Source organism: Lissotriton helveticus, chromosome 12 (genome assembly GCF_964261635.1).
Source record: "Lissotriton helveticus chromosome 12, aLisHel1.1, whole genome shotgun sequence".
Taxonomy (NCBI): Eukaryota; Metazoa; Chordata; class Amphibia; order Caudata; family Salamandridae; genus Lissotriton; species Lissotriton helveticus.
The window spans coordinates 613236455-613247758 of record NC_136073.1 but is presented as its reverse complement, the minus strand read 5'-3'; the positions used below and the strand labels follow the sequence as shown (position 1 = coordinate 613247758).

The window sequence follows — 11304 nt, the reverse complement described above, 5'->3', positions numbered from 1 at the left end:
GGAAAAAGAACTGACGTCAGCGCGCATGGGCGGCGTCTAAGTACTCCGACGACGTCATTCCGGCGCTAACGACGCCGACGACGGATGCGGAGCCGCGGACGACGCCTGCCGGCGCGCAGGGGTATTGCTGTGCAAAATTTTCCGGATCCAGTCTGACGCCTGGCGATATTCTAAGGTAAAGAATCTATCACTAACGTGTCTCTTTCAGATACATGCTATTCTTTTAACCTGAGGACACTCACTGCACTAAATAAAAGTATGTGTCGCGAGTGAGTTGTACCCCATTTTAACTTTGAGAATTGAATCTCTCTTTTTCACATTGGAGACCAGTGGGTACTGAGTGACACAAGCACTCCCAGTACATTTATAACATCTTTATTGATTTTCTTTCCTTGGTTTTCTCACTTTTGAGAAATTTGGACACACACCGGTTTTCCTTTTTTTCCTTTATGATTATGAAAGTTACGGATGATGATAATGTGGGCAAACTGGTGATTACCAACCAGCAGCTCCCATGGTTATGCGTACGTAAGATACTTTCTGACCTTTCTCAAACTTTTTATTAATTTTTGTCACCAATCTTTTATGGTTTCTGTTTTTACACTTGTAATGCAATGTGGTGTATTGACAATTTTAATAATTTTTTTTTAAGTGAACAGTTGGACTAATAGGTAATTGGCAAATAATCTCCATCCCGTGAGGGAAGGTTTGATGTCTTTAAAACTCCTTCTGTGTCCTAAAGGAGACAATAAAGATAACTGTTCAGAACTAGCCAGGTCTCTTTTTGTGTTTATGAATTACTGAGTGGGGGGGCGACCTGACTATTTACCCCCTGATGCTCCTTTTGTGTAATTTGTGTTAATTATTAAGCCTTTAGTATCACAGAATTCTCCAAACATATCTAGCAACTGTTGTAGCCCTCCAGGTGTTTTAGATAATATCAGCAGGGTATAATCAGCAAAGAGAAGAGAGACTACCTTTTCCCCACCTAACGTAGGAGCATCTGTTGGTTTCACACAAAGAAATTGTACAACACTGTTAATGAACAGTAAATAAAAGTGTTGGGGCCAAAACGCAACCTTGACGAACACCCTTGGTGACAGAGATTAGATCTGTAAATTTACCTTGCGATCCTCATTGCACTCTAGCAGAATTTCCTTCATGCAGGCGGGTTAGCAAAGCTATGATTTTCCTCCAACAGGCCTAGATCTCTAACGGTTTGTCACAATGTCTGCCTAGGCACAGGATCGAACGCCTTCTTAAGGTATATAAAGGCAACAACCAGGCTACCTTTCCCAATTAGCACTGTTTTCCAGCAGAGGAGAAAACGGATCATACAACTTGCAGATCTACTATGTTATTAGATTGTATGTCAGAATGCTTCTCACGATTAATTATAGCTGCTAATTATGGGCATGCATTTAACTGTGCAGTGGTAGGTGCAGGGTCCTTTTTATTCCTGGGCATCGAAAACATCTTGGGTATAGTTTGATTTGTGCCATCGTTAGTGGTATTAGAATAGCCCTTACGAGCACTTGGACTCACCTTCCCCCTATTCGTGTCTAAGATGTCCTCACACTCAACCAAGAAGGTGTCAATACGATCAATGATGCAATTGCTATCTGCATACTTAGATAATTTCTGCGCTTTCTTAGATTTCACTGCACTTGGCCCGCCCTCACCCTTCGTCACCTTCCTTTTGTCCACTTGAGCTATAAGAACAGGAAGTAGAGCGGTTACAAATAATAACCTTTACATTGCCAAACTGCCGCAGTGACAGTTAACTAATCATTGGGCTAATGTGCCTTCGTTGTTTTTGAGAACCTCCCAAAAGGTAACATACAGGCAAATAGAAGTTTTTAGCAGTGGTGGTACCTTATAGTCCAAAGGAGCAAAAGTTAGGAGGGTAGCCCATCCTCCTCCAGGCTCTGACGGGCCCACCCTTGGCCCGGGAGCGCCCATGCGTGTCCCACGCTGCGGGAGAGTTCTGCCACCTTTATGGCATGTCAGGAGCTTGGCCGCCCCTTCTTGTGATCACATTGCGCTGGGGGACGAGTCCCACCCCAGCGAGGAGGAAGCAAGGAGCGGCAGTGAGCAAAACCACACAGCAGGTAAGTTGGGCCCGCACTGGCCCAAAACAGACGTCTGAGTGTGTTGCAAACACTTTTGCTGTGTGCTGGCTTTGATGAATCAATCGTCCAGCTATAGGAAGACATGAATTTGTTGTCTTCTGAGATGAGCTGCTACTACTGCTTGACATGTTGTGAACGCTCTGGGTGCAGTAGTAACCCTGAATGGGAGTACTTTGAACTGATAGTGATTTCCTGCTATCACAAATCTGAGATATTTCCGATGTGCTGGGTGAACAGGAATGTGGAGATATCTGTCCTTTAAGTCTAGTGTGGACATAAAGTCGCCTTGCTGTAGAAGTAGGAGCACTTGCTGAAGCGTAACCATATGGAAATATTCTGACAGTATGTATAGGTTTAACATCCTTAGGTTCAATATTGGTCTTAGGGACCCATCCTTTTTGGGGATTAGAAAGTACAGTGAGTAAACCCTGACGCAGGGTGTTGTAATGGAATTGTTTCTATAGCTGTTAAAAGAGATTGTACTTCTTGTTTGAGGAGCTGTTGGTGCTGTAGCAAAAGTTTGTGAATGTGAGGTGGACTATAGGGAGGATTGCTGGTAAGCTCCAGGCAATGACCCTGTTGAATAATGTCTAATAACCATTCGTCTGATGTTATTGATTGCCAAATGGGAATAAATTGTTGAAGTCTTCCCCCGACAGGTGTAAGATGATCGGGGGAATTGTAGGAAAGTCACTGCTTATTGGGAGATGGAGAGGTACATGTTTGTGTGCCTTTACCTCTGCCCTTGAAAATATTTCCTCTGTACCCACCTCTATAGAAATCTCTAAATGGAGAGGGTTGTGTGTTGATTTATATGAGGAGACATTAGGGTCTGAGGAATTACCCTCGGATCCTCCTCTATAGAATGAACAAAAGGTGCCTCTGTTAGATGGGGATTGAAGTGCTCCCATCGATTTTGCCACCTCTGTCTTTTTTAATTTTTTCAAGTACCTCACCTACTTGAGGTCCATAAGGGTGTTCTTTGCCAAATGAGTACCAAGAATAGATTGCTGAACCTCTGGTTTAAACCCAGAAATCCTTAGCCATGCATGTCTTCTTAGGAAAAAGCTGGTGTTAATTCCCCTTGCTGCAGTATCAGCAGCATCTAGAGCACATCTAATGGGGGAATTAGATATTAGTTTACCTTCTGGCACTAGCTTTTGTGCTCTTTTCTTATGCTCCTCTGGGAGTTGTTGAAGTAAATCCTCCATTTCATCCCAGTAGTCCCTATTTTATCTGGCCAATAGGCCTTGTGTGTTGGCTATGCACCATTGGTTGGCAGATTGAGTAGCTACTCTTTTGCCTGATGACTCCTTGTCTAGAGGAAGTGCATCTGCTAAAGTCTGTGAGTTTGCTCTTTTACGAGCATTAAATACTACAAAAAAATCTAAAGGCCACCGCCCCTTAAAAAAATTGGAGTCAGATGGTGGAGTTATATTTTTTTTGTCAACCCTAGATGTTAATATACCCTAGATGTTAATATACCCTTCCTTATCACCCACATTTGGTTACTGTTTTAATGGAAGTTGTTTACATTCGTTATTTTAGAATGGGCCTATTCTTGTGGGCCCTGGGGCAGAAAGCAATCACAAAATACTGCTCAGTAACAGCTACTGTTTACCAATGTCCTTCATCTCACATTTAAGGAAGTTTTCATAATTTTTTAATTTTTTTAAAGTTTCCAAATCACACCATGATCTACACCATACTTTACTTCCTTCAGCGATAATGCTGTTCCCAGCTTTATGGTCAAATAGTACACTAGTGCCATGAATGGAAATACTATACGGTGCATGTTTGAAGGCAGGACGAATTGTGTTATTGATTCGAATAGTGTGTTGGCGAAGTGCTATGATCACAATAAGGAATCCCTAGTCAAGAGTTCGGGTCAGGTAGATGGAAGTGAACTGGAAGAATCCACTGTCCCCACGCTCATGAGGGGAGAAAATGAATGGCTCAATGAGAAGATAGTGTAGGCAAACTCCAGGAAAGGGAGAACGGAGGTCAAAGAAACTAGAAAACAAAACAGGATGGCCTAATGAAAACAGAGTTAAAGATTAAAGAATAAAAAAAGATAAGGAGGAGGAAAAGACCTGAGAAAATTAGAGGATGAATGAAAAAAAGGTGAAACTGCAAGAGGCGAAGAGAGAAGGTGAGGTTGAGGGATTACTGCAAGGCAGTGGATGCCACAGATGGTGCGGGAAAGTGGTTGAGAGGACATGTACAGAGATGAGAGAAGACGAGAGGTAGAAGAAATTAGGCTAGGAAAGAAAACACATGCAGAGAGGGAGAAAGGGAAAACAAGACATATTAAGAAACAGATCCCTCCTTACCTGCACTTTGTACAGGTGTAGAAAACAGTCTGTCCCTCGTCTGCTGATCTCATTTGGCGTGTGTGGTACACCATCCCCTCATGTCCACACCGCGAACACTTCCTCTCGATCTAAAGCAAGAGTGAGGCTGAAGGTTATAAGACTTGCCAAAACAACAGAATCAAGAGAGGCTAGAGGAGGAGTGGATCATAACAGAGGCAGACCTGCACACTGGGCACCAGTATCCCAACACACACATGCAACAGCACTTCTCTTTAACCATTTGCTTGATCAAAAACTTTGATGATGTGTAAATCATCCACCCATTGCGGATACTTGGGTCATGAACTGAAGCAGTAAAGGGCAGAGAAAACAGCAGGCCTCTGTGTTAACACTGACCTTACAATGAATGCAAGATGGTGGTCTAGAACGGAGGAGGCAGAGAGAGGCAGACGGAGCACTAACTGTAAAGGGCCCCATCGAGTTATCTGGGCTACTAAAATGATGGTGATTGCGAGAGAGTCAGAGCAGCACACTAAGGGGCATATTTATCAGTCTTACACCCAATACAGCAATCCACGTTGCTGCACTGCACAGTGTGAAAGGGCAGGAATGCACCGTATTCAACATTATACAGAGCATTCCTGTCCTTTCTTAGCGCTTGAACACTTTTTGCTGCCTAGCGCTAACGCAGGCACCCTTGCGTCATGTTCCAAGGGTGCCTGCATTGTAGGCAGGATTTTTTGTGCAGGAATGGACACCTTCCTGCCCAATCACAACCCTGAGAGGCAAATTCCCCCTTTCTATGCGTGCTGCAGAATGTAGCACATGTTGAAAAAGGAAAAAATAAGGGGAAATAAAGATATTTCTCCTCATTAATGCTATGCCTGGGGAGGCATAGCATTATGATGCTTTCCCAGGTCTATCACTGATAGTAAATCTGCCATGCACCAAAATCCATGGTTGGATGTGTAGAAACACAAACGCTTCATCCATGGAATGCATGAATAACGCAAGGCAGCAATTTGCGCTGCCTTGCGTTACTCTAGATTCACTAAACCATGTAGGGCCATAAAAAGGTGGCCTTGTGGGCCATGATAAATCCCATTTAGGTTTTGCGTCACCCTTGCACCCTCCTTAAGTGGCACAAGGATGACGCAAAACCTTGAGAAATACAATGCTAAACCTGCAGAGTGCCTGGCCCGGACAAGGATCAGGCTGCATGTATAATGCAGGGACGAGCAGAGTGCACCAAGTAAGATATGCCTAAATGGAGACAGAAGTCTGTGGCCCACCCCAACACTGGTGGTGGCGCTTGTGGAGAGTGCTGCTACTGCCAGAAGCATTGTGCGGTGTCAAGCACTTAGCCGGCCCATGGTCAAGTGCTGACAGCCCAAAGATGGCCACTAAGAATAGAGCTGAAAGAGCACTGAGCCCCGTAACAACGCAAGGTGTTATGTAATGAGGTAACAAACCTTCATTCAGTCATAACAATAAGGAGAGCATACCCAAAATAACAGGTGAGGGCCACTGATGTCATTAGTCCTTCAAACATTCCATGAAATGTACTAATTACACAAGGAGTGGGTAGGGAAGGGGAACAAGGGACATAGAATATTGAAGGCAATCAGGTATTCATATATAATGATAATACATATAACATATTCTTCCCCTTACAACAAAACTAAAGACAAAAATTATCCATGCAGGACTTTCCATAAGGGTGTTCTTAATCTGGTAGACACCTTAACCTTACCAGCAGTGGATATTTCTTCAACAATATCTTGAAATGAGGGGGGAACTTGACTGCCTGATTCATTCACAAGACTACGAGATCTGACCCCAGGGTTAGTGCTATCAGTGGATTAGGTACAATGCATAGTAGGTGGTGCAAAATCTGGGTCAGGACAGGAATACATATCTTCATTATCATTTACTTCCTGTTCCTCATGGGAGCACCCAACTTCATACAAACATTTGGCAAATCTGATGCTCCAACACTTGCTGCTCCACTCTCACAGGCATTGTTACACGAACCACATCTCCTAGTTAACCGCTCATGAGGTTTGACCTTGTATACATCATTGTATATTTGTTTGGCCAAAGGCTGCTTTTTCCCTAGCCTTTTTCCAACAAGATTATGATATACATTCTGGTCAAACTTTTTAGTGGAACAACTTTTGAGCAACCACCATGGCATAAATTAGATGTTGGAGTTCTACCCCTCAGTTACTTTAAGGGACTGAGCTCAATCATAGAGTGAGGACTTCTGCAGTAGACCCACAATCTTTCCCTGATCAAACTGTGGACAGAAATTCTGTTTTGTAGGACCACGTGGATGACGTCCTTAAGATAGCGGTTTAACCTTTCAACCAAGCCACTGGTTTGTGGGTCAGACAGCAGTGAAGGTTGGTTTGATGCCATTCCGGTTACAAAAATTCAACATCTCATTTGATGTAAATTGAATGCCATTGTCCATAACAATGGATTTGGGAAAGCCTTCAATACAGAATATCTCCTTCATAAAATTTATGATTACATCTCTAGTCACTCTTTCTCCAAAGATTACCTCCGGCCCCTAGGAGAATTAATCAACCATGACAATGGCATTTGGCATATTGCATAAGGACTGTGTGGTGAGGAACCACGCGCAGACTTGGGTAACTTCAAAGGCTTTATTCGCAAGTTCCTATGTAAGCACAACCAGGAGCGTTTAGAGTCTCTGAGCTACACCAGCAGCTGAATACTGTAGCAGTGAGACTCGCAGGCACTATTCTACTCCAGAGTGTGGAACATGAAAAGAATAACAAGTGACTAGCTCATGCTCAAATGCCACGCTAATATCTCTTGGGAACATCTGGCTTATTAGGGGTAATGCATCGTAGGTTTTTATCACAATTTGAACATCCAATGCAACTCCTCATATAGCGAACATCCTCATGGTCCATAAAAAGCCACTAAAATTGTCCTGGTAAGGAATTTTTCCAAGGTCGAAATACCCATACAATCTTGGTGGATGGCTTTCGTGATAACCCTCATGAAACCTTCAGGTGGCACACACTTACCATCCTTGAACAGTATGGTATTGGACACACTTAGCTCTTCCGCAACCTGGGCAAGACTTCAAAAACACCTCATAAATGCCTAATCAGTGGCCACCTGTACAAGTGTTCTCTCTTGTCTTGCACAGAACCTTATTTTTAGCATCCTCACTAAACCACCTTTCTTCTGTCAACAGTACATTTTATAGGGTACAAATTTCAATCACAATCGTGACAACATCAAGATCACCCATTTCACTTTTCTAGTGGCCAGGTACAAGGCAAGGGAATTGCGATAGGGAATCTGCTGAGGTGTTTTCACCCACAACATACAAAACCTTGAAGCAATACTCTAGTAACTTTGATCTTAACCCTGCAATTCATGCTGAGAAATTAAGCATCCCCTTCGGAGACAAGATATGAACTAGAAGTTTGTGGTCTGTTCGTCAATTAAACTATTTTCCCCAAACTGAAAGTCTGAAATGGTCCACTGTTAAACCACAGGCCAATAGCTCACGCACTGTTGCTGTATAACTTCTTTCCATTAGACTTGGGGCCCTGTAAGCATAGCCAACTATCCATTCATCAATACCTTGTTTTTTTGAAAGCACAACACCGAACCCCTAGCCGTTGGCATCGATAGGGATAGTGCATTCTTTTCCAGCAGTGAATGGTTCACACATGAGAGCATTAGTTATGTTCTCCTTTATCAGGATGAAAGTTTCTTGGTCTTTTCCCCCATTCTTATTTGTAATCTTTACAAAGAAAGCAGTTTAGATGTTCGAACACCTTGGTGAATATCTTGATGAATTGTGAATAGTGTTCACACAGACCACAAAAAGATAGCAGCCGTTCCTTGCATGCTGTGCGAGGTGCTTGGTTAATGGTACTTACCAGGGAAACCTTGGGCCCAACACTGAAGAAACGGGACATTAGTTGTGTGGTCTGCACAAGTAATGAGTCCACAATCACCGCCCACTGGGAACCAAACACCCATGAGCTTGAATTTCTCAGGGTAGCGAAGTGGAGCATTCCAAGGCCTACTCAAGGGAGATGGTGAGTGATAGTAATGAGAATTTGCCTAGCCTTCGTGCTGGTAAGTTCCAATTCTATTAAGGACTCGGAGGCGAGGATTATGCCTTCTTCCTTCACTTTATTTTTACAGCAGCAAGAAAAAACACAGTAAAAAACTACTTTTCCCATGAACACTTGGGAAACAGGAAACTCGAACATAAGTCCTTTGTCAATCTTTGCACTCCGGCAGCTCCCATCATGCCCCGCTGCTGCTTCCTCTTCCTCTTTCTTCGCGCGAAGCCCATGTTCCGGCATTCTCACGCATCCTGCTTGGGATCATCATTCCCTGCAAAAAAATGCACAGTCAGATACTGAACATCTCCTCAGCATATCATAAGGTGCATAGAAGAATAATACAGTGCAGAGCAACAGCAGTCATAACAGCAGAAACTTCATGAATGAGTTGCTTACATTCCATGTGGGGAGGGTCCACTTCTTGGAAGTCATTGGGGGGGGAAATGCTCGCCTCCGAGTCTTTAATAGAATTGGAACTTACCAGCCGAAGGCTAGGCAAATTCTCATTCTATGGCAGGACCGGAGGCTTCGGATTATGCCAGTTCAAAGCTTGTCGACAACCAGCCGAGCCACTTCCAACACTGGCTTAAAATAGAACCTCTTGAACGTGGAATCTGAGGACCAATCGGCCGCCCTCATCAGATCCTCTAGCCGAGCCCCAAGGGCAAAAGCTTTGGAGGCCATAGCTTCTCTTGCTGAATGAGCTCCAAATTGTTTGGTTCAATCCCCGCCTCCTGCATCACCCAACGCACCCATTGGGCGATTGTTGGAGAAGAAACAGCCTTGTACGGTTTACGTAGGGCAATGAGAAGTTGTCTTTCGCCCGGAGAGCGAGTGTCATCAGTCATATCTTCGTAAGCACGGAGGCACTGCACGACACACAGTTTAGGGGAATCTGGAAAAGCCGTGTACGAAATAACCCGTGTGAGGGTCTTAGTCCGCCTGCTCACTGTGAAAGACACCCCTTCCGGGGAAAAAACTCTGGCCGTGATGTCGAGAGCTCGTATGTCCGAGACCCGCCTGCAGGATATCAGGCACAACAACATCGCTAATTTAGCTGTAAGTTCTTTACGAGAAAGAAACCTGTTCGGCTGCCAAGAAAGAAAGAAATTCAAAACCCTATTTACGTCCCACAGGACGGAGTAGCGCGGTTCAGGCGGCAGCGAGTGGCGGATCCCTCTCAAAAGTCTGCACACCAAGGGTGCTCCCCAATTGGAGAACCCTGCACCAGGTCATGTCCAGCCGAGATTGCAGAACGTAAGGTATTGATCGATCGATAGGCCAGACCCTCTCCCGCCAAACCGGCCAGGAAGTTAAGGACATGAACTACATCTGCCCTCACGGGATCGAAACTCCGTCGCACACACCAGCGACGCCATCTATGCCATGCCGATCGATATCTCCTTGTCGTGCCATCCGCCCAGGCCTTAGAGAGCAGGTCCTCTGCTTTTCCCGAAAGGCTTGGGAGCGTCCAGCGACGCCGGAGATCCTCCAGGCCATCAGCCTCAGCGATCCCTCCTGGACTAATCGGTGTGGAACCCCGTCCGGATTGAGGAGAATGTGAGGAGAGAGGGGAGTAGGATTGGAAAATCCCAGGAAAGTTCCAGTAGAACCGGGAACCAAACTTGAGACCTGCACCATGGCGTAATCATCACCACCTGCACCGATTGGCGACGCAGCAACGCTGATACTCGCGTTATCATTGAAAACGGGGGAAACGCATACCCCTGCTCGCCCGACCAGTCCTGGAGGAAAGCATCCGTCGCCTCCGCAGACGGGTCCGGGCGCCAACTGAAATACCTCGGAAGCTGGTGGTCCATGCGCGATGCAAATAGGTCCACTGAGAAGGGACCCCACCGGTCCATCAGCCGGGAGAACACCAGTGGATCCAGCTTCCATACGCTGGCATCCAAGAGGTGCCGGGAGTGCCAATCGGCCACCCCGTTCTGCCGACCCGGCAAATACTCCGCCGTGACTGACACCTGATGGTCCAGGCAAAAGTGCCAACAGTCTCTTGCAAGGTCTGCTAGCATCTTTGATCTGGTGCCACCCAGATGATTGATATATCGGACCGCCGACACATTGTCCATCCGGAGGAGGACACAGGATTGTACTCTGTCCTTGGTCCAACACTGTGTAAGGATCCGGTAGCGGTTTCCGCAGGAGTTCCAGGAGCCGACGATAGACCCAACCCTTCCCCCCTACACCGCCTGTGCCTATCAAACACTAGGACACAAGGGTGATATGGAGGGAAAGGAGGGAACAAAACAAGGAAAGTAGGGGAAGACAAAACACTGGACTCTTCGGACACTTCTCTTCTTCAAATGGAAGATGAAGCTAAAAGGAATAATGGGTTAATACAACAACAATCAACTCACAAGCCCCCAATGTTAATACATAAACCTCCTTTACCTGATAGCACAATGGTGTGACCATGAAAGCAACTAGGATATCCTCTGGAAATATGTGTGTAATCACGTAATGTATTGATATCCAGTATGACCTATTTTGAGGGGTATGAAATATTACCTCTGAGTATGCCACAAGAATGAACTTAAGTGAGGATATAAATATACTTCTTACCTAACCAGAATCACAGCCCCGCTAAGGTGTTTTGTACAGTAAAAGGTCTATATCACAAAAGTAGCTGCATGGAGGGCAATAAATGCATACACAAATACAACAGAAACGTAACAAGAACGCGATGTAAATATAGTGCGCTACAAGCGC

At 45.0% G+C, this 11304-nt stretch overlaps 1 protein-coding gene across 3 annotated transcripts in view; it reads right to left on the bottom strand.

Annotated features, from left to right (window-relative positions):
- The window catches only part of POLR1H (RNA polymerase I subunit H), a 326787-nt gene that overhangs the window by 47433 nt on the left and 268050 nt on the right, over positions 1–11304 (bottom strand). For all 3 annotated transcript variants that reach the window (XM_078669200.1, XM_078669197.1, XM_078669198.1), the window contains one exon: positions 4466–4575. In XM_078669200.1, the coding sequence (XP_078525326.1) occupies positions 4466–4575 (110 nt within the window). The remainder of the gene's footprint in view (positions 1–4465; positions 4576–11304) is intronic.